At 40.4% G+C, this 24,602-nt stretch overlaps 1 protein-coding gene across 23 annotated transcripts in view; it reads left to right on the plus strand.

The window, feature by feature from the left end:
• Kiaa1217 (KIAA1217 ortholog) overlaps positions 1-24,602 on the plus strand; it is a 417,045-nt gene that overhangs the window by 327,663 nt on the left and 64,780 nt on the right. For 21 of the 23 annotated variants that reach the window (XM_058578583.1, XM_058578584.1, XM_058578587.1 and 18 more), the window contains one exon: positions 23,699-24,531. In XM_058578583.1, coding sequence (XP_058434566.1) covers positions 23,699-24,531 — 833 coding nt within the window. Of the gene's footprint in view, positions 1-504; positions 1,942-17,638; positions 17,945-23,698; positions 24,532-24,602 lie in introns of those variants that run through there. The other 2 variants (XM_046442247.2, XM_046442248.2) reach the window with 2 other exon arrangements.

A 24,602-nucleotide genomic window follows, 5' to 3' on the forward strand; every position in this document is an offset into this window, starting at 1 on the left:
TTCTTCTACATGTGGATAACCAGTTTTCCCAGCACCATTTGTTAAAAAGCGCGTCTTTTTTCCAGTGTATGATTTTGGCACCTTTGACAAGGACCAGATGACTAGATAGGTGGGCTTGTTTCTGGGCCTTCTATTCTGTACCCTTAGTCTACAAGTCTGTTTTTGTGCTAGTACCATGTGGGTTTTGTTACTATCGCTCTGTAGTATAATTTGTGATGCTTCCAGCGTTGCTTTTTTGTCTTAAAATTGTTTTAGCTGTTCTAGTTCTTTTATTCTTCCAAATGAGCTCTAGGACTATTCTGTTTTTCTAGTTCTGTGAAGAATGCCATTGCTTTTTGAATGGGGATCACTTTTAATCTTTTTAGTAGTTACTGATGCACCTATCTTAAGTTCCCTCTGGCTCTCTTCAGTGTCCTTGTCCTGAGTATATGGATGAAAAATGGTACTTACATCACCACTTTCCTGTCAAACTTCCTGCTGATATTTATCTACTAAGATCAATACGATGATCTGTAAACACAAACATTTGAGGTTTGCAGCACATTCCTAGTTTATCCTGGTATGGGTTGCTGGCCCAAATGAGAAATAAGAGTGTCTATCTGTCCTAACAGCATTCCCCATTTCATTAAGATAATTTGATAGCAGCTAATAATCCAGAAATTTAAGATGAAAATAACAATAAGGAAAAGGGTCTGAATTTGTCAGATTAAACTAAGTGATTGTCAAAAAAAAAACCAATTATTATTATTTTTTTTTGGAAGAGTGGGTTTCAGGAATTGCATTCATCTTTGTTAGAGAGTAAGTTAAATATCAGCAACAAATCTAAATAATACAGATCATATGTTGCTGCATTTATGCTCTAAGGCAAATCTAGCTTTCAGATTGAGTTTGTAGTCAGGACTTCAAATACCTCCAAACTTACAAAATAGGGCTCATGGTTTTAGAACAGATAACCTCACCCCCTTATGGCAAAATTTCACTGATTCTGTCTCCCAGCTCCCTGGTCTCACTCTCAGTCCCACTCTGGTCTAACCTCTCACGTGAGATTCCTAAAGATAACGGTGAGAAAGATAGGAGTGGTAGCTCCCTTCCCAGAAGTTGATCATTGAAAATATAGACAGACATGTATAATGTTCCACATCAGTTCCACACTATGTGAAATCCTTGCCTAGTATTTGCTTGAGTGGATACTCTGGACCTCACCTATGAGCAGCACACGTACTAATGTTCCTATTATATTGTGTCTCTCTAACATGCAAAAGGATGATTTCTGTTCCAACTGATTAGAAATGACTTACTGAAATGATTACCCATCGAATACATTTTAATGCAGTGGCTGTCCAGAACCTGGCAGATAGTTCCCTTTTCCCTCACTGCTCCCAGTTATAAAGTCTGATTTTTTTTTTAGGAAGCAAGAAGCTAACATATGCATATCAGAGATACAGTTTTCAAGTGATACAAATCTCATCTTTCTTGCTGCATGGCTGCTTGCTTTTCCTTGCACTTTTTTTTTTTTTTTGTCATTGAGAGGTTATGACAACATGAGCCATATTGTATTTATAAACATCACGTGTTTCCTTGATATGGCTTGCAGTGTCTGCTAGGCAGAACACATGGAAGAAACACTTCTTGTTAGCTCAGCATTGGTTTTAGTTATGCTGATTTCCGGGACAGGAAAAATGCCTTCCTATTTAGATTTAACTTTCATAGAGTAGAAGCAAAACCTCTGAATGTCCGTGAAATGGTTTTAACAAGGGTGGATACTGCTCCTTTAAACCACATATTTTGACTAAAAGCTTCCTTCTGTAAGAAAACCAAGCCTGGCGTTTAGTCACCAAGAAGACAGGCAGAGCAGGAAGCATTCGAGAGATGGGTGATTTCCAGGTCTCTGCAAGTCTAGAAAGTTTTTTGTAGAAAAGAAAGATCCACGGAAGATGAAAGGTAAGAACTGTGTCTTTATAACAAAATGTGATTTGGGGAATTTTTTTTTTTTCTTTTTTGGTCACGCTCTGGCACATTTACATTCACTCGAGTTAAGCCTTCTGTATTCAAGTTCAATTCAACAAGGAATCACAATTGAGGTTTTTATGTCAACTTCATGCACTCTGCTTGGAAGGAGACCTCTTTGTTGCTGGCATTCGTCTGTTTTGAAAGATCCACTGAAATTACACTGGGCTGTCTCCATTCCACAAATCTTGTGAATCTAGTTTCTGTTTAACCTTATAATTTAGAAAGGGATTTAAAATGTCAATGTAGTTTGCTTGTACAGAGCTTGTTGATTTATGTGTTTTGTGACAGTGTCCCATGTTTTCAGGAAGATGTTGACTTGTGTTCAGTTTCTGAGACAAATGTAGAAAATTGGAAGACGTGGTACAAATGGGAGGGAAATTAGGATGTGTCCTTTAACAGGCGGGGGAGAATTATTTGGTCTTTGTTCCTGTGAAAATCACTTTAAGATTTTAAATAAAAACAACCCCTTTACTTGGTTTTGAAAATGTTTAAAGAAATATCAATTTAAACTTGATAAAATGATATTGAAAACTCCTACAGTTTATAAATAACAGGTTAGAGTCTGTTACACCAGGTTTAATGATTGCCTGAAAAAGTCTTTGATAGAAATCACGCTGATTGAAGTAAATATTTTGTCTTACTCTTTCAGGAGTTTGTTCACAAACTATGCATTAATTTCTCTTAAAGGAATTTAATGAAGGCTTTATGTCAGTTTTTCTTTAAAGATACATGTGTGCATGGATCTGCTTATCTACATTCTGTCTTTATCACAGTCTGTAGATGAGTTGATGTACATGAGATGTGATTATCCAATGCAATCTAAGTCATAATGATAATCCTATGCCATAGTTAATATTGTACCCATTTTAGGATTGGAAAACTGAGTCCGAGAGAGATGAAGTAGCACACTATTAATAAGTAGCAGAACTGGGGTTTAAATCCAGGCTGATTCTCCATAGCCCTTGTTTCTATATCCCACACTGCACAGCCTCACCAGTAGCTGATGCCTACAATATGGAGTCAAATACAGATAATTTATCTTGAGAATAATAATAATAATAAAGTAATATTGGAATTGGCTTCAAAATAAGTTATTTTGTTCTTTGGGGAATTTTTTTTAAAGATCTGTGGCATCTAAAATCTTGGACTGTATCAGCTGATTCTTTAACCATGGACCTAGTTATAAGTTAGTGAAATGAAAATGTTAACATCAGATAGCAAAAAGCACCTTGGGTAAACTGCTGATTTTACTGCTGAAGATTTTATTTCTTTTTTTTTCCCTTGCTTTTTGTGCTGCAGTGTTCATTTAAAATGTGTTGGGGAGAACAGGGAGAGTATTTGTAAGCTTGATTTGGAAGTGAGAAAGTGTCTTTGAATGGAAACTGGCTCAATGTGCCCACCTGTCACTGTTTCAGGACGAGACCAGGGAGAATGTTCCAGAAAGTTAGAGGTGAAGGTTCTGGGGTTAGGGCAGCAGCTGAGTGAGCCATCTCAGAACCAGAGTTTCCCCTACAGCAATGCTCTTACCACCCCCTCCAGAAGATTGAGACATCAACTGAGCAACAAAAATACTCTGGTGATTTGCGATGCAAAATAATTACTGCCAACAGCATCACCAGGCGATGCAGCTGCTCATCATAACACAGAATTTGGGCTTCAGGATCAAGGCAACTTGCTTCCAACCCCACTTCAGCATAAATCCCAGGGTTAGCTAAACAACCAGCACAGCTCAAGTAGACACTTGGAACAAAGCATCAGCAGGTATCGGGTAGGGTTGACTCCCAAAGGGTTCCAAGCCATGGCTGGAGTGTGTGAGAGGGTTTTGCCACACCCATCTGCCCTTTGATGTCCAAGCCACATGTCTTTTCTTTGCTTTTACAAATATAGATGTTAACGGAAATGGCCTTTGACTAGAAACATATGTCCTTGTATTTTTAAGTTGTATCCCTTGTACCTACATGTCGTTATCTGGCCGGGATTTTTGCCTTCCCAGATCATGCCAAACTGTTCCCTACCACATCAGCTGAGGTTCCCTGGGTCCACAGTGCACTTCTAGTTGACCATTCTTTGCTCTATGCTTTTCCCATACTGTCTCAGGTGAGCATGTGTTATTTCATATAAATTCGAGAGCGGAAGGAATCATGTATTAATCTTTAAAGAGAAAAAAGTGTTTTTTTCTCCTGGTAACATAATTCCTCCCTGGTATGCTTTTTTTTTTTTTTCCTCATAGGGTAGCAATCTCTTTGCTTGCCTGTAATTTGCAGGAGTGATAGACACTTTGTCTGCTTTTGAGGAAACAGAGCGAGCGGCTTTAGATTTGTGCATCCTTGGTGCTCCTTCAATGAACAGGCTTGACTTTTTTAGAGTCATTGGGCTTTCTAGGTAGAAAGAGAGTATTAGGTGTCATCTTTGGTAATCCATTCACCTGTAAGTTGAGTCCCAGGAAGTTCAGAGTAGTTGAAGAGGTTTGGTCAAAATCACAAAATAAAGCAGGGCCTGGTGGCACAGGCCTGTAATCCCAGCAGCTCAGGAGGCTGAGGCAGAAGGATTACAAGTTCAAAGCCAGCCTCGGCAATTTAGTGAGGCTCTAAGCAACTTAGAGAGACCCTGTCTCTAAATTTAAAATGTTTTTTTAAAAAGGGTTGGGGATGTGGCTCAGTGTTGAAGCACCCCTGGGTTCAATCCCCAGTACCAAAATAAATAAATAAATCACAAAATAAGATAGTGACAAAAATTGGGCTAGAGCCCAAGCCACTGTCCTCAGACCAGCCCCTTGTCCATATCTAGTGCCCTGTCAGCCTGTTCCATGCTTTTGTTCTCCAACCCCCAGGCCTCATGATGTTTATTTGTTTAATGGACTTAGGAGAGCTGTATATTTGACTTCTCTTTGTCGTCCACTGCTGCCGTTGAGTATTGCCAGGTGTTACCTCCTCCCTTCCAGAAAGCAGCTCAAGTCTCATTCTTCTAGATTATCTTACTCAAAAAGACTCAGGAATCCTATAGTAGGTCTAGAGTTCATTAATTGGACATACACAGGCCTGCACCAAAAACAATTGGATTTTAAACTAGATTTAGATTATCCATTATTTTTATGGAGAGAGAATAGGCCATCTAGTCAACTGAAACAACAGCAGCTGCTTCAAATTATGACATACTTTGAATAAAACAAGGTGGGCTTAACAAAGTCATGTGGTATTATAGTATTATCTCTAAATATCAGTGTCTTTGCTTTGTCAAATAGCTCCTACAGTCACTCTGAAACTTTAATGTACTAAAGCTCAAACCGTTTTCTAAGTTGTTCTTCACTTGGATCCATTGATATTTACATGACACAGAGAAATGTGGTTATTAAATTTTAATAATTGTATAATGTTGTTTTTATTGATTTTTTGGAAAGACACACAAAGAGCCTGAGAGTGAATGAATATTGTTGTTTCTGTTGCAGTTAAGGAGAAAAAGGAAAGTCAATTTAAAATTGACTTAAAGAAAATGGTTAAATGAGTGTTAGTACAGCTGGTGTAAGGATATGGGCACAATGGTGGCAGGATCTTGTAAATGCTTGAAGTGCAGAAACCGAAGTTGGGGGTTCATGGAAGGGTGGAAAAACAACTTTAGTGTCAAAATCCAGTCTAATTCGTCTTTAGGAAGTCTCAAGACCTGAGTGTCTCATTATTTGCCACAAAAGAGGAGCTATTCGTTGCATCATTTTTTTGTGCATATTTATTTATTGGAGGTCCTACTAGATACAAGGTGTGAATATCTAGCGTGTCGTTTGAGGAGGAGGAGGACCTGTCCCCACTGTTCAGGCAATACTAACTCTGGGTTCCTGAAATATAGACAATATGTTTGACTCATTTCATTGATCGACACATGCACTTGATTTCATTCCCTTCATTTTTTTTCTCTTTTTCCATGACATTAAAGGTCATGCTTTTCCTTGCTCTGATTTCACTCTTTGAAACTGTTCCTTTTCATTTGCCTTCAATAGAATAGGAAGAGCTACCAAACAAAGCCCCCTACAGCAAGAAATCACAACGATATTGACAGTGGGGAAATTCAGAAATAGCAGAGTGTGCTCACACATCTCTGCACACTCTTTCATAAAACATGCCACCTCTAATGCATGGGATTTGTGACCACTGCCTGATGGCTTCGTCTAGACTACATGGCTGGCATCTTGTAGTAGTGACTAAAGGAATATTCTGCATGCATACCCACCAAGTAGATACCATTTTTCCTTGCCTTTTAAAATAAACCTAAAAATATATTTCCTAGCAGCTGTGTAATTGCAAAAAGGAAAAGAAAAAAAAATATACTCCATTGAAGCGTAATTTACTCACCAGCTATCTACAGGGTTCAGACCTTAATGCTTTAGAAATTTGCTGCAGATTTTACTGTATATATTTAGACCAAGGAGCCTATTAGCTTGTGATCTGAGCAAACTTCTACATTCTCATGAAAATGAGATCCATGGCACTGTTGGCAACCTAAGGCTATAATTATGTTAATCTGACCATTTTAAGACTGAAATATGTTGTTTTAAAATGTTTCCGTATTTTTATTATTCGTAACAATGATCTGAAGAAATTTAGCAAAATGCTAATAAGTTTCTATTCAGTACCCCCTTGTGATTAGAGCATGAAAATGAGTCCAGTGTGGAATTTGTATATTTTTTATTTTGACACAAAATTGTTATAAAAAGAAATGTATTTGTATACATAATCCATCTTAACATAAAAATTACCAAATTTTATATTTAAAATATAGTGAATATATACGTAACACCATCTCAGTGTAAATAGCCTGTGTTTTCATTAGACCTCTACTTTTTGTTATCTCCTCCAAAAATGCGAATCAATTTATTTTTGCCAAGAATTTATTTTGAGCAATATTATAAGATAAATTTTTTTTTAATCAAGAACAACCCCAAAATGCCCAAATCCATGCTTTGAATATAAACATGGGATGGGTCTAGAAGGGATAATGATTCTTGAAATTCTGAGAACATCCAAAAACTTACCTTGAAATAATTGAGCTTCCTCCTCACCAACTACAAGCTTTATTCTGGAAGTAATGACATGGATATTCTTTTCATTCACAAAGAGATCTCTCCTAGATGATATGGGAATGGGGGTGAAAAAAAAGCACAGATGAGGATAATTGTTCATTTCATACTTATTGTAAATCATGGAAATTTGAGTCTACTTCTTGCTGTACTGGTATGAGATGAGTCAGGGGTCTTTTAGGTAGCTGGGACTAGATTCAGAATCATCAGTTAATTGGGGAATGGAATGATGAAAAGTGTCTTCTTAAATGTGAGTTCAAGGCACGTGATTGGACTTTCATCCTCGAGGATGATGTCTTTGCTATGTAATACAGGAAGGTGTTCTCACACTGGCTACATTCACAATTTCCATTCTTTCCTCAGTTCTTGTGCTTCAAGAAGAGACTGTCTCATTCTCTTCCTCTCCCTAGGAATGTGTTCAAGTGGGTATTATTCATCTTGTTCCTTTTGCTTCACTCGCAAACTCATTGAGTAAGTGCATGAATGTTTGTTGGTGATGTTAATAATAATGTATGTCTTTTACGCATTTCTGCACACACAGTAATGTGGTGATGATTTAGCCTGTTTGGCATTTGTGGCTCCAGAAGCGTAAGTACAATGAGACAGCAGAATTGGAGGCTCAGAGAAGTTCAGGGTCAAGATCACACTCAGAGTGGTGAGATTTCTGCCAACAAGAGCTCCTACAGAGAAACCAACTCTTTTGATTCATAATCCAGTGCTTGTCCCACCGCCATACTCCTCTGTCTTCCTTGAGTATTAGGGAGGGAAGGAGTAATGATTGAAGAGGATTATCACACCCATAACACTTTTTAGAAATTAATTTTTATATTGGAGCAGAGATTTCGAAATGGAGCCAATGCTTTGCTGTTCGAATCTGAAGAAACGCCCTCTGTTTATTTTGATTCATATCTTCCCATCATCACTAGAGGATAAATTTTGCCTGGTGTTGCTTTTCAAAAATACAAAAAAATATAGAGAAAGACAATACAAAGAAAAAGGGAGTAGGCTAGAGGTTGGGTTGGACAGTGGGGGAGATGAGCTACCTTTGGTTCAGCCTGGAGCACCACTTCTCTTTGAAGTGGTGCTAATCATGAACTTTGAAAAGCACTCCAGAGAAGATAAAGCCTTTTCTTCACATGCCTGGCTTCCTGTGGGGGCAGAGAAATCTTGCCCATTGCGGGGGGCAGAGTTTGGGGGAGCAACTAGACAGTATCCACCTCCTTCCTGATGTGGACATTTTATCTCATGGCACATAACTTCTCTCTACAGAGTCGCTGGACCTGGAGCTGTCTTGGTTGTTTCTTATGAGGTACTTTGTTCTAGGAATGCAGGGCTTCATTAGAGAGTAGGAACGCTCAAAGGTTTCACAGTTTGCTATTGCGACACAGGGAAGCTGACCTAGTCTCTGAGGAGGGTCCTATCAGTATCAGAGCTCAGTGGGGACAGGCTGGTGGCTGGCTAGACTTCTCTTGCCAGTCAGGGCAAGGCAGGGCATGGCAGGGTGTGGGCAAATATGCTTGCCAAGCTCAGCCTCAGGATATGCACGACTCCCAAACTGCTTGTCTTTGAGGCTGTTATTTATCCAAATAAGGTGAAGCAGTGGTTTTGCTAACCATCTCACATTTCCCAGCCGTGTTCACTGGCTGACTGACTTGATATTTGAACTGAAAACACAGGAAGGTATTCCTTTGAAATGGAGCACTGTTGTGGGGCTCACGCATATCCTAGAGTCATTGTTTGGAAGACTTTTTTTACCCCCCATTTATAGATAGCATTAATATGGTTGGGTCCGTTTCACCCTTCTCTCTTGTAACAATCAGTGCAGATGTCTTTGTTGAGATATCTCTGAACCTGGTTTTGGACAGAAATAATACTCATCTTCGGTGGTTCTCAAGCCAGTGCTGTCTTTTGAAGAGCATTCAGAGAAAGTCGGACATCCTCACTGATTTCTTGATACTAGAATGCAAGATTGTTCTGGCATTTCCTAGGTCCTGGCCATGTTATTTGACTTTGGATAAGACACTTGACATCTCTGGGTCCCAGTTTGTTCATTAGTGAAATGGCTGATGATAATATTTATCTGATGGGAGTGATCTGGAGATTAAATGAGCTAATTCTGGGAGGCATTTTGGAGATACAATATTTCATTAATGTTTAATATTTTTAGAGACTTCCCCATCTCCATCTTCTCCTGGCAGATTTAGTGAAAATATTTACTGCTGGAGAAATTCTAGGTAATTACAAATGCCTAGAATTAAACCCAAAGTTGAATAAGGCCACCCTCCTGAACTAGAATTTAGCCAAGCCTGGAGTAGGATGGAGATCTCATCATGTGTTTATAGTGACTCCATGTGGCGCTTCCCCTCTTCTCTCTAGAACAGCAGTTCTCTAAGAGTAGTTCCTGGTCCAGCAGGGCAGCATCCCCTAAGGAATTGTTGGAAATGCTAATTCTTGGTCCCCATTCACACCTCCCAAATCAGGTACTCGCAATGTGAGACCGAGTAATCTTTTAACAAACCCTCTGACTAGTTCTGATGCATACTGGGGGTGGAGAATCACTGACCTAGACCAACTTTCTGGTGCTATCAGTGGTCCATCTATTCCCTCGGGCAGCTGGTCTTCCCTACCTTCTATCTCTGACCATGCCTTCTTGCCTGGAATACCTAAGAAAGGAAACTCTATTTTACCTACTGAAACTCTACTCCTAATCCATGACCTACTTAAATTTCACCTTTTCGGATTATTGTTACACAACTAATTCAGCCAGAAGGCTCTCATTCTCTGTGGGCTCTAAGAGTATTTGTCTATCACTCTCATTAAAATGACTCTTGCTTTGTCTTATTTTTAACAGTTATGTACTTACCTTACTTTCCCAACCAGAATGTAAGCTCTTGAAAAGTAGGAAAGACATCTTACAGATCTCCTTACCCCCACACCAGTGCTATCCCTGGACTTGTTACAATGTATGTTAGCCAGCTTTGCATCACTATGACCAAAATGCCTGACAATATCATCTTAGAGGAGGAAAAGTTTATTTGGCTAGTGGTTTCAGAGGTTCATTCCATGGTCAGCCAACTCCTTTTCTCTGGACCTAAAATGAGGCAGGATATCATGGTGGAAGAGCATGGTAGAGGGAAGCTGCTTTATTCTTAGCAGACAGGAAGCAGAGAGATAGAGGCACCAGGAATAAAATATAAACCCCAAAGTTATGCCCTCAGTGACCTACTTCCTCCAACTATACCCTACCTTGCCTATAGTTATCACCCAATGCAGTAGTCTTTTTAAATGGATTCATCCACCGATTAAGTTACAGCTTTCATAATCTGATCGTTTCATCTCTGAACATTCCTACATTGTCTCATATATGAGCTTTCTGGGGACACCTCATGTCTAAACCATAACACAGTAGCCACTCAGAAAATATCTCATGAACCCACAGAATCTTATAATTGGAATGGGCCCTAGAGAAAATTTTGACCAGATTCTAATTGATAGGTAAAAAAACTGATGTTAACACCTGGAGCAGAATTTAGATTCCATGATTCCCCATTGATATTCTTCCCCCTCCGTTATGTTGCACTGTCTTCTAAGAGACATACCCGAGGGAATTCAGGTCCACTGGTCCAGTCCAAAAACAAGCAGGTGCTCTTACGCTGTCTGCTACAGACTCCAACTAAAGCCCAGGAAAACAGATGGGTTTTCAAAACTGTATTCATTTAATTTATAAACCCACAGCTCTTAGATTTTTTCATTACTAATGAGAACTGGGAAAATATACTTTTTTACTTCTGAACCTTTGTAACACATAGCTTTAATTCCCAGTCTGAGCCATAAGGATTTTCTCAGATAACATACACTATATACCTGGGATGCTTGTGGAATGTCTTCTGGTTTTGAAGGTTACTTTATGAGTAGGACAAGTGACTCTTTTTAATCCAGGATGAAATGGCACAAGGGCTGTTTGGTTTGACACACCATCATTGTTTTTTCAGGTTTATTTTGAGGGAAAATTAGACTGTGGATTATTGTCTTTCACTTAACCTCTGGGGCTCTTCCCTCACACACTCCTTCGTTCCCCTGACACAGTAGCTGATATCGTTCAGCTGAAGATCAAAATAATGACACAGTGAAACACCTTTCATTGGAAGCCATCCATGGATGTCTCTTTAAAAAAGACTCTGCTAACACAGCTCACCTTGCATTAGATGTTTGTTCTAATAAGTGGTAATGGAACTAGCATATATCCTACTGGAATCAATATGAAGAAAGAAGTGGGGTGAATCCTTACAAAGGCCAAAATCACAACCTAGGTCATCAGAGTTGGTTCCAGGTGAGCTGTGAGGAAAGCAAAGGAAGGCGCAAGGAGGCCCCGTAGGGGACAAACCTACCAGAGAACACTTGGTGATAAGAAACTGGGACTGCTTGAGACTGCTTGAGGCCATGATAAATGGGTATTGGAAGAACAGCAGTCCTGATATTGGAGGAGCTCCTCTGTCAACCATGGTTCAAAATAGTAAATGGCAAATTCCCAGAATAAACCGTTCATAGGTTTTTAATTCTATACCATTCTGATCAGTGTCATGAAATTTTGTGCCATCTCCACTCTTTTCCAAGATGTAAATTATCCCTTTGTCCAGTGTATCCACGCAGTATACAGTACCCACCGTGAGTCACTTAGTAGCAATTCTCAGTTATCAGATCAACTGTCAAACATCACAGTATTTAAGTAACTTTCATTTAACTTAATGATGGCCTCAGAGCACAAGAGTAGTGATACAGGCTATTTAAATATGCCAAAGGGTAGTTGTTAAGAGCTTCCTTTAAGACAAGAGGTGAGAGTTCTAAATCAAAGGAAAGAAAAAAAAATACTATATGCTGAGGCTGCTAAGGTCTATAATACATTAATTAATTAATTAAACCTGATCATAAATATGTATGTAAGGAGAATTTAGAATATATAGGGTTTGGTATAATCCCTGTGGTTTCAGGCACCACTAAGGGACTTGGATTGTATACCCCAAGGATAGGGAAGAGTACTGTAGATAGCCATTTGGTTTCCAAGTTGGCATCTGTCATTCATCAATGTGTTTGCCATCATTTTCTTTAATGGGTCTTGAAAACTATCCATCCTTTAAGTTGCAGTTGTAGAACATAAAATTCTATATAATCATCAATTCATTTGGTAAGTTTTGATCTGTCAAATCATCAAACCAAAATATATATACTTTTTAAATTCTCACATTGTCACAATCATCTGAAAGCTATATAATGCTGTATCTAAACTTCTTCACTTACAACATAATCAACTTTGACAAGTTTCCCTAGTGAAAAGAATGATGGGCAAAGGGCCCAGAGACAGGGACCTAGCACCTCTGTCAGTGGTTAATGCATCTACCAGAAATGTCACCCAGTAACAGAATTGGGTCATAATGCTAAGGAATTTTAATCAGATGTGTCCCAGATAATTAGCCCATGGGTAACCTAGTGTCTGATGATAGTATGTATGTATGTCTGTGTATATATATATATATATATATATATATATATATATATATATATATATAACTAATAGTCATGTAGTGACATCTATATAGTGATAATTTATGAGTGATATGTAATTACATAAATATATATGGACATGATATACATAAGCATAATATATAGTGACATATCTATTAGTTAATTATAAATGCTATATAATTAATTATATAACTAATATAATTTGGAGGCATATTTTAGTTAGTTGTTTTTTTTTTTTTTTTTTTCATTGCTGTGACCAGAAGATGACAAGAACAACATAGAGGAGAAAAAGGTTATTTAGCTCCTGGTTTCAAAGATCCAGTCCATGATCGTCCAATCCATAGCTCTGGGCCCTGGATGAGACAGAACATCAAGGTAGAAGGGTGTGGCCGACAAAAACAGCTCAGGACGTGACAGCCAGGAAGCAGAGAGAGCTCTGTTCACCAAGGACAAAATATACACCCCAAAGGCAAGCCCCCAGTGACCTACTTTCTCCAGTTACACCCTACCTGCTATGGTTACCCCCAGTTAATCCATTTTAGTGGATTAATCCATTGATTAAATTATACCTTTCATGATTGAGTCATTTCACCTCTAGAAATTCTTGCACTGTCTACCACATGAGCTTTTTAGATATGGTTCATATCTAAACCATAACAAGACAAGTATATAAAACCTAATGTAAGCCAAGAGACCAACTGGATAATTAGATGCCATGCCCAAAGAGACTTCCAGAGATTCTTTTCCTCTGCTGTGAAAATCCAGACCTGTGAGCAAAGCAAGAGAGGTACTTCTCAGATGGTGTTTTCCATGTTGTCCACCAAAGTCCAGGAATAGAGTTGCCCCTCAGGGATCCTGGCTGGGAAGGCATTGGGATGTGATTCTTTGCAGAACACGCACAGTGTCCTAGAGGACACGGCCTTTCCCAGTGGTGGGGGAAGTGAAGCAGTGGGAATCCTGGAACTGAGGTTCTTGCTACCTCACTGCAATGGCCCTCCCACTTATCTGCAGTTTTCCTTTCCAAGTGTCAGTGACCTTGAGCACAATCATAATCTGAAAATATTAAATGGAAAATTCCAGAAGCAATTAATAAGTTTCAAATAACTTTCACTACAGCATATTGTTGTAATTGTCCTGTTTTATTATGGTTGTTGTTCGTCTTGTAGTGTGCCTAATTTGTAAACTAAACTGTATCATAAGTTTGTATGTTATAGGAAAAAACATAGTATATATAGGGCTGAGACTATCCACCATTTAAGGGTCTTGGAATGTGTCCTCTAGGAATAAGTACTGCTGTGCTTCTCAGCTACCAGAAGTTGGGCAAGATACTTAATTCCCCATGCTTCATTTCCTAACCATTCAAATGGGGCAGTAAGTAGGTATTTCACTGAGTTCTGGGGGCCATGAAATGAAACTGTAATTGAAATCACTTTGTAATCTGCAAACTGGTGGGTGATTATCAGTGTGTGTTTGCAGGAGGTGATGTATAATTACATAAGTATATGTGAGCATGATACACATAAGCATATTATGAAATAGAATAAAATTGCATGAAATTAAATAAAATCAAAATTGAAAGCACTTTGTAAACTGTAAACTGCTGGGTTATTATAATGAGTATTTCCAAGGGAGAGGAAGGCATCTAAAATTTTTTATACAATAAGAAGTGTTAAAGTAAATACAGCAATATATTATATACTGCCGAATTATGTTGATAAGTTAGACTTTTTGAAACCCATCATCAAAAGAAAATATCTAAGGCACTGCATAGTTTGAGTTTGGTAACATAGATGATGTGTCAGCAACAAATTTAGAAAATGATAAAAGGGAGTCAAGCATACGAGGACTGTTTCCATCCAAGAAATGGGTGGATGTGCAGACAAGGAGATAAAAAATGAGGAGTAGTTGGCTCCATCTGTTCCAAGTGTTTAGAAACAAGATGTGAATGTACAAACTGTAACTATTTTAGGTACAAAAGGAGGTTGTCCTTGGCCTGGATAACACAGGAGTAGCCCAGTGGAAAGTCAGGTATCTGGGAGAGAAAGCCTTCTTTCTTTATCTCTCCTGTGGCTCTGCATGGTTATTGATTGTGGCTTGGAAGTTAAATGATTTATTTAATATTTCTTTTTTATTCTGTTCCAGACTGAGATCTTTCTCAGCGTAGGGCATAGAACTGCTCCACCAGGTCTGGCGTTGGAGGACTCAGCAGAGTTCTTTGGGTCAACATATTTGTGAAAATTAATTGATCTTAAATATATAGCCATCAGTTGGCTGGACCCTCTCTTTCCTGAGAATTCAGTAATTTTGGCAACAGACTGTCTGTCACATGGCTGGTAGACATTCCATTTATGATCAAATGAAACACTTAATAGGTTAATAAGACCTCACAAATGACCATCTTTGCAATTTTTAACAGCTTAAACAAGATGTATTTGAAATATGTCCAACATAATAATCACTTGCTCTCTCACAATATCATCATTATGTTTATGGGCACATTTTGGGGTTTCTTTTAGCATACTTAAGTGTTTTTTTTTTAAAGTCAATAAAGAAATGAACAAGAAAGGCTAGTAAGGAATAAATTTCACAATACTATTGGCTTTCCCGGAGCATAGAAATTATTTCCTACTGAGGTAATGCTGAATATTTACTAGCATGTCCTTTCTTAACACTAACTCAAAAGAAATAAATTGCTTCCACTTTTCTTATAGCCTCAGTCAATGAAAGGAAGAGGGGAAATGAATAGCAGGACACTTTATGCACTGCTGGGAAAGAGTAATTTGACAAAGGCTGTTGCATCCCAAGGTAGGCAGGGCTGAGAAGGATCTGGTGAAGAAATCAGACGAGAGCATGGGGGTGTCGGGAGTTGACTGTGTGCAGACTGAGCCAAACTTTGTGGTAAGAACTGAGTCTGAGGAAGCCCTTCTCTGGAGAGCACGCTCCACTCGGGTGAAGCCATTGGGCCCCGTGTATGGCACCAGGATATTGCTTAGGAAATTAGCATGTCTGGTTCATTAGCTGCTACTCTGGGGCCTTGGGATATTGAACTCCCCTTTTCTCTGGAGTGAGCTTCATGCTTACTAGAGAGCATTTAACTCATCCTGATTCACCACAGGATTGGGCTGGCTTTCAAGCTCCTGACAGTGAATTACTGCCCTTGTAATGACGAAGCCATGCCGGCTCTGGCTCTGTGCACACAGCGCCCTGGAGCATTTTGAAAGTGAAAGGAAATTGCTCTGAACAGGGCAGGAAGGAAGAGGTGGGAGAGGGTAAGCCAGACCTCCTCTCACATGGTACCCACTGACTCACGTGGTAGCGGGGTCCAAGAAGCCACTGCTCTCTAGGGCGTACGACATAGAATAGTATGTCGCACATGGAGTGATGCATTGGTCAAACAGCACGGAGAGTTCACAGTCTTGTTTCCTGGTGGGGGACAGCATGGCCCCAGACACTTCACACCCCTACGTCTGGAACAAGCAGTCCTACATGTCACAGACAGCAGGTAAAGCGAGCTCCAGGAGCCCCGCTCATTAGCACACCTCGTGCCATAAAACAGGGACTGTGGGAGGCGCAGGAGGAGTGGAAGCAAGGCTTCATCAGTCAAGGGAGGCAGCCCCTGCATCCATCCTCCTTCCTGGAAAGCCCGCCCCTGACTGGAGAAACAAAACCTGCCAAATGTATACCAGATGCCTCCCCAGCCCGATAGCTTGTGCGTCCCATGATCTGGTGAGAAATAACAAACCCTTGCTGATTAGATTAAAAATCACAACAAGGGGTTTTCACATTCCTTCTACTCTCCCGACCTCTTAGGTGGCATCTCTTGCAACCACTTCATCCAAATATTGTTTCTAATGAGACATCCTAGGAGGGAGGCAATGTCATGTGCTCCGTTTTTCCCCTTCTTTAATGGCCACGAAGCGATCCCAGGGCAGTAAACAGTTTTGTTGGTTTTTTTTTTTTTTTTTTAGAAAGCCTGCAATGCAGACTGGATTTGGTCTTAAGAGACGTCAGGGCATTCTTTTGGTCAACAAGAACAACCTCCAAAAACCTTAAAATGTTTGAAAAATGTACAGGCTGCCCAGAGCGTGGCAGTCGGGTGTGGCATAAGGCCAGCCCAGCGTTTAGAGCTCAGTGTCACAGGATTCCCAGTTGGAGAGCCACTGGGTGCCACTCAGTCCCCGAGGACTCAGAAAGCGTGACATGGATAAAACACAGCCTACCTGCAAGCAAAGGAGGCGCTTCCATCTCCCTCACTTTCGCCAACCATGTGTTAATGCCTGTCCCCCGGCTGAGAGCTGCACAAGCCACTTCTTGTTGTGGATACGCACTTCCTTGTCCCCGTCCCCCTGGGAGTGAGTGGCTGTGCTGACAGTGGTGCGAAGGGGGAGGTCTCTGGAGAATGTCCTGCCTGCTCCACTTCCATCTTGCTTAGGGTGGGGTTGCTGGGATCTGGGGCCTTTCTCCTCTTTTGAGTAGCTGTGCCTTGCCCTGTCTTTCCTTCTCATTTCAGCTGTGTTTTCCAGAATGATTGCAGTTGCTTACCCGGTGTTGTGAAGGACTGGTGAATGGCTGCTACCCAAAGTTCAGCTTAGTCAAGGCAGGCTGGTTAATTAATAGACAGCCTCCTTTATTGCCCATGTTTTCCCTTCAGTATTATGAACCTGGGGAAGAGGCTCAGGTTTCCTTCACTTGCCAATTCCTGAACTTCAAAAGTCTGGCAGCAGAATGAGTTTGGGGCACTGGTCTAGGTTTTCACAGCAGCACTCTTAACAGAAAACTGATCTAAGAGTTGGTCCTTGGAAGCAATTAGCAGGTTGGGTTTTCTTGATGGTTTCATTTCTTGGCTTGCTTGTTTAAACGATCCTGTTTGACCTAGGTAAAATTGATTTGGTAATATTTTCTTGATTTAACCCATTTACCTAGGCCTCTTAAGACTTCCTTTGCTGGTATGTATTTTCCCTGTAAGCAATTGTTGAAAGACTGACTCACCCGTGCAGTCGCCTGTGGTTGGATGTGGGCTGAGGTTATTCAGTGACTAATTTCCAAGGGGAGGAGAAATTGGCTTATCATAGGGAAGGCTACTTTTTACCCATGCCTGTGGCAGCTCTGCTCTGAGAACTGGGTAAAGCAAAATGGTCTTTACTGGTTGTGAACACTCAAGCTGGGGAACGTTTTAGGATCTCCGCGTCCTTTGTGATGATTTCATCAGAAGAGAAAGCTGCCTAAGATATCCGAGAGTGGAACTGAGAATTTAGATGAAGCCAGCAAACAAAGGGATCACATAACCGGGAGCTGAGCCAATGTGCCTTTTTCATAGCGTAATTATACAGGTGGTTTCCTGAAGAAAAAGTAAGTGGCTTTAATTCTTCCAGGATCAAAGTATATCCTAAGAATTCTTTTCTCCAGTTACTTCATTGTGTGGTCTTATGGAGTGGTATGTTTACAAACTCTAGACTTGCAAGGGTGGGGTTTGAAATACAATAAAATATATATATATATATATATATATATATATATATAATATTCTCTTTCTGCAAAGCATATATCTCTGCATTCTAAATGTTCCACAGAGAGACACGATTCATGAGATAGCTTCCCCAAATGATGTTAGATAAACATTTTTCATGCTATTTTTTTTTTCCCCAGAAACAATTTTAAAGTGTTCTTTCTTATCTTACCTTCAAGAAACTTCTAAATGAGTGACATTTTTTGGCTTACAGGGCTTTGGGAAAATGAACTAGAGCTGTAGATAAAAATTCCTAACTCAAACTTCAAATAATTAATTTGAAGCCATCCAAGGTATTTCCTAGACTGTTGGAAATATGGGGCAAACATATTGAGCTGAGTGTTATGGGAGGAGACAATAGCTGCCTACCCCGGTCCATGGTGATGAGACTCTGAAGGAAATTTCCCTCTTTATAAAAACCAGTAGGGCTCAAATAACCAAGTCACAGTAGTGATTTGGGCAGTAATGGAGAGAGGGAAAGATGATGCCCACATACCGTATGAATGAGGGAGAATAAATAGTCTGGAGAATAGTCCGGTTCCTACACTGTCAGATAATTGAACACATTCTATCTGAGCTTACATTCAGGGGGGAAAAAATATGTATTGAATTCAGAAGAATCATTATGTTTGTGTTTAGGTTATCTTTTTCTTGCTATGATATGAAATTCTTTAAATATCATAAATTTTCTGGGGAGAAAGTATTAAGGATACCACATAGCCAGAGACTTTTTTAACTTACTAAGAGCAAGGAGATGATTTCTAGAGACCACAGACATAAGAGAGGCTGATGGCAGAATAAATTCAGATATATTAAGGTGAATGGCAATTCCATATGTATCTTCAGCCTTGTGTGTGTATTTGTGCTTTGTTTATTTATTTATTTATTTATTATTAGTTGCTCTTACCTTGTAAGGTTAATATAATTTTCTCCTAGGAGATCTAACTTTGAGTACTAGAACAGGAAAACTCAATATGTATTTAATGCCATGTTTTTACCAAATAGCCAGATAGTTAAAAAAAACAAAATGAAATAAAATTGTATAGGTGTGTCACTCTAGGAAGTATTGACATGGGAAGAACACAAGTCCGAAAGGCGGAGGTTGTTTTAAGTTATGAATTATAAGACTCTGACTCATCACCTGCTTCAATCAGACAAACGTCTGCAGAGTCAAGGAAGTCCACTTTTTATGGGCTAGCAAGTGGCCTCCTTGGGAGATCACATTGAAGACCTGGAGAAGATTCTCTCTTCTCATCTTCCAGTACTTTGACACACCTTAAGAGTGAGTTGTCTTTGGTCCATACCTTTTAGTGTATGAACCCAAGGTATTTCATTTTCAGAGATTATTCTAGTTGTAGGCTTAAAACCTATTTCCCATGACTTAATGGGATAATCATGTCATTCTCTTCTTGGGCTCTGGAGCCAAGGATGAAATTAACAGGGCACTTTTTAAAACTGTCTTGGAAAGTCAGTCATCACTTGGCAAATCAACAGGAAAATTCTGTCAAAGACTTCCAACTTCTAAGTCACTTGATCGATAGAAACATTGATGCTCCAATCACCTGTTCTTTCATAATTGAATGCTTATATTTGATTCCACTGTAGATAGCTCAGTAGCTCAGTGACTTATTCCATGACTCTGTTGGATGATAGCATTATGATTTTGAAGTGGACCAGGCAGGGCTGATACACAGCATTACCACCAGGTACACAATGCCAATTGCTGTTGGCTAGGATCATCCTCAGTAGCTAAAGTTCCGTTGAGCTTGATTGGCACCCATGCTATACTGGATATTGGCTGTTAAATATTTTGACTATCACCCACATTCCCCATATGAATTTACAACACAGTGTCACAGAGTTATTCTTAACTACTTGTTATATTTCTTTTTGATCATGTCTACATATGTCACCAGAAAGTCTAATGAATTTTTTCCTAATGAGAATTTTTTTAATGTTTCATTTATAAAATGCAACGCCTCGCCATTTCTTTTCATATCCCCAAACACATTTTTAAATACCCATACAGATATCTCTGCTGTTTAAAAAAATATTCAACTTTTTATTAATTAAAATTAATTTTACAGTTTTCTTTTATTAACATTATTTATCTCCTAGACAGTTTTATACTTCCTGAAATCTAGATGGCTCTTTTTAGTATTGTGCCAGAAAGAAGAAAGTTTCTACTGGGTGTTAATTGGAGTCACAATTCCCCAAACCAAGATGCTGTCTAAAGCAGAACAAAGAGAGAAAAGAGAACAGAGAACAGGGACAAGCTTGGTTAGAACTATTGTTCAACCCAAAGGGGTTCTAGACATTTGGAGTCTTGCAGGGGAGAGGTATTTTCTTCTTCTCTCTCTCTCTCTCTCTCTCTCTCTCTCTCTGACAGGAGCATGACACAGGGGTATTAATGACAATAATGACAAGTTGCCATTTGTTATTAACTTGTCTTGGGCACTGTGTGGTCTATATGATGCTTTATGGAAGTTGCCATGTTTGAATCAATATGATGAATTTATCTTGATGTTCATTTTGGTTGATTATTGCTTTATTTGGTTTGACTGCTCAGAGAATCCAGTCAGATATCTCACTGCTGGCTAAGCCGGTCCTTCTTACATTTTACGACCTCTGAAACCCTGCTGAGCCATCCCTTTCTTTTCATTGAATCCTACATTGTAGAAGACTGAGTGGGAGAGGCATTTATAGAGGCTGGGTGCTGACTTCCTACAAAACCTGTCACATGGTGGCTCTAGCCGTTCTGGAACGAGAACCATGCTGGTATATTATCCCGCAGTGACCTTGGGAGTGGCCATCCTGGTCTAAGGCCCTGCACACCTGAGTCATGAGGGTGTCAAGTGAGCAGAGAAAGGATTGCTTGGGCTGGAGCCCCAGGGCACCTGGAGCCTGAGCCTAGATCTGGATCCACACAGGTGAGGAGATGAACAGAATTCCAGGGATACGAACAACCACAGGAGAACAGACTGGCCTGTGATGGTAGGAACTCAGTGTGTGACATGAGAGGAGTAATTAACCAGAACCAGTCCCCAGAAACAGCCCCTAAGGGAGCTGAGAAGCCAGCTTGCTGATGCCCAGGAACGGAACACTCAACGGGCTTCAATTTGTTGCTACCTATTTGTACCTCGTGTGTACTTATAATCAGTGACTTTTTATATGAAATCCACTATAACAGGTGGAACTTCCTGGTCCCATCAAGGGTTCTGCATTGCTAAATTCTCCCAGGGTCCGGAAGCTGTGGAGGACCCACTGGTTCTTGGCCTGTGTTCTACCATGTGTATAAAAGAACTCAGCCTGTCCCTGGCAGGAACTTATGGGCTTGTTCAGAACTATACTTTCCAATAATGTATGGCTCTTCCTAAGTGCTTGGTAAATGTTGTTTACTAAACAAATGAAATCATGTGATAAGGAATTGATTTCTTTGTATTCAAGGCTGAGGGATCCCTTTCATTTTCAAGTTCCTCTTGTTGCCTTTGTTTTTTCTACTCTTTCCCCCCATCAGCCAACTGTTAGTCTTGTGTTGTTGTTCTTTTTAGCAATACATGACAGTAGAATGTATTGGGACGTGTCACACAGACATGGAGTATAACTTCCCATTCTTGTGGTTGTACATGATGTGGCGTTACACTGGTCATGTATTCGTATATGAGCATAAGAAAGTGATGTCTCATTCATTCTCCTGTCTCTCCTATTCCCAACCCCCCTCCTTTCTCTTCATTCCCCTTTGTCTAATCCAGTGAACTTCTGTTCTTCCCTTCTTCCCCCTCCTTATTGTGTGTTAGCATCCACATATCAGAGAGAATATTTGGCCTTTGGTTTGGGGGGGACTGGCTTATTTTACTTAGCATGATAGTCTCCAGTTCCATCCATTTACCGGCAAGTGCCATAATTTCGTTCTTTATGGTGAATATTCCATTGTGTATATGTACCCCATTTTCTTTATTCATTCATCTGTTCAAAGGCAGCTAGGTTGGTTCCATAGCTTAGCTCTTGTGAATTGACCTGCTATGATCATTGATGTGGCTGCATTTTAAGTCTTTGGGGTATATACTGAGGTGATTCAGTGGTTCCATCAATTGGTGATTCCATTCCAAATTTTCTGAGTAATCTACTTACTGCTTTTCCAATCGTTCATCTTTTGTCAGTACATCTGGGTTCTTGTTTGTTCAAGGGCTCCCCTCTCTCTTCATGCCACTATCTCATCCCCTCTGTAACCATTTATACTCTTCCTGTCTATCACACCTCTTGGAAGTTAGGATAGGGAATGTGGGCTTGCATGATGGCACAAATAGGACTTGAAGCAAGGGCCAAGGCTGTCTGTCCTGTCCCTTGTAGCCAATTAGAGAATTTCAGTATCAAAAATCATATCCTGAATCGTTTGAATTTTTTTATTCAGGCCCTTGCTAAACACAATAGCGTAATTGAAATTACAAATTCATTTCCCTTTTCCCCATTGACTTCATCCTTCTGCTATTGCTTTTCTACAGGAGAGTCAGTGGGAGACTCTGTGGCAGCTTCTGAACTGGGAGGGAATAACACATCCCGGAAGACTGGGCTGTGACCGCACAAAGCCCTAGTCACCGAGGCTGTGCCTGCAGGTTCCTTACACCGCATGGCACCTCAGAAGGTGTACTGTCAAGATTCCTCAGCTTCCCAATTATGAGTTTGACTATAATTTTACTGTTTTCTCCAGGATCATTATCCCCTCCCCCAACTTCTCAGTCTGGTTTCTCGTAAGCTCAAATAAGATTTGGTGGATGAATGGAACTCCCAAGCTTCCCCCAGGGATCTTCTTTGCCTCTCTAGTCATGTCTTGTTGATTGTATTAGCTTGGAAAGATAGAAGAGATGATTACTGTTTCCCAGGACTAACAGTAGGAAAACATGTCCAGGACACGTTTTACAAAACAATTTCAGAACTATTGATACATTAGACCCACATTTATTAGAGTCTGTAAGAAACTATGATTTTAAAATTTAAACCACTGCAATATTTTCTCTCCAAGCCCAACAGCATTGAGCTCTATGTCAGGTATATTCATTTACTGTGGTCACTATAACAATACTTAAAATTGGATGACACTCGGGTTGCAGGTGTAGCTCAATGGTATCATGCTTGTCTAGCATGTGTGAGGTTCTGGGTTCAATCCCCAGCACTGGGAGGAAAAATCCTAGCTTAAAACACCACACATTTATTATATCATAGAGGTCAGAATTCCAAAATGAGTTCCACAGGCCAGTATCAACCTATGGGCAGGACCACCCTTTTTCTAGAAAATATAAGGGACAATCCATTTCTTGACCTTTTGCAGCTTCTGGAAGCTATGCACGTTTCTTTGCTCATGCCTCCTTCTGTCTTCAAGTCAGCAGTGTAGCACCTTCTAGTCTTTCTATGTCTGACTCTGCCTCCATCATCATAGCTCACCCCTGATGTGCAGTCTCCTGCTTCCCTCTTGCACATATAGACCTTTGCAATTGCAGCGAGAATACCTGGATAATCTCCATTCTCAGCATCACACTCAGACCTCTCTAAAAACACAAATCTCAAAGTAGACTTTCTAATTCCTTTATTTATTTTTTCAGATGCAGAGAGAAATTGTTTATGCAAGAGGAGATGGCCCTGGTGCCTCTCGACCTGGATCCACAGCTCATCCACCCCACGCAATTCCCAGTTCTCCACCATCCACTCCTGTGCCTCATTCCATGCCTCCCTCCCCATCCAGAATTCCTTATGGCGGCACTCGCCCCATGGTTGTTCCTGGCAATGCCACCATCCCCCGGGACAGACTCTCCAGCCTGCCGGTCTCCAGATCCATCTCACCAAGCCCAAGCGCCATCTTAGAAAGAAGAGATGTCAAGCCCGATGAAGACATGAGCAGCAAAAACATCACGATGTACAGAAACGAGGGTTTCTATGCTGATCCTTACCTCTATCATGAGGGAAGGATGAGCATAGCCTCATCCCATGGAGGGCACCCCCTGGATGTCCCTGATCACATCATTGCATATCACCGCACAGCGATTCGGTCAGCGAGTGCTTATTGTAACCCCTCCATGCAAGCGGAAATGCACATGGAACAATCACTGTACAGACAGAAATCAAGGAAGTATCCAGATAGCCATTTGCCCACTCTGGGCTCTAAAACACCCCCCGCCTCTCCTCACCGAGTTAGTGACCTGAGGATGATAGACATGCACGCACATCATAATGCTCACGGTCCCCCTCACACCATGCAGCCAGACCTGGCCTCGCCAAGTCGTCAGTCCTTTAAAAAGGAACCAGGCACCTTGGTATATTTTGAAAAGCCCAGGAACACTCCAGGATTATCCGGCATTGTGGACCTTGGCCCTCCTCTAGTTGAGAAGCAAGTTTTTGCCTACAGCACTGCTACAATCCCCAAAGACAGAGAGACCAGGTAAGGCATGGGATGGGTAGCCACGGGTGGTCTGTGCTCATGCATTGCTGAGGGAGGGCTGCTCTCCAGAA

This window comes from Marmota monax, unplaced genomic scaffold, assembly GCF_021218885.2.
Source record: "Marmota monax isolate L192 unplaced genomic scaffold, Marmota_monax_Labrador192_F-V1.1 WCK01_AAM20220418_F8-fsc00072, whole genome shotgun sequence".
In the NCBI taxonomy this organism is placed as follows: domain Eukaryota; kingdom Metazoa; phylum Chordata; class Mammalia; order Rodentia; family Sciuridae; genus Marmota; species Marmota monax.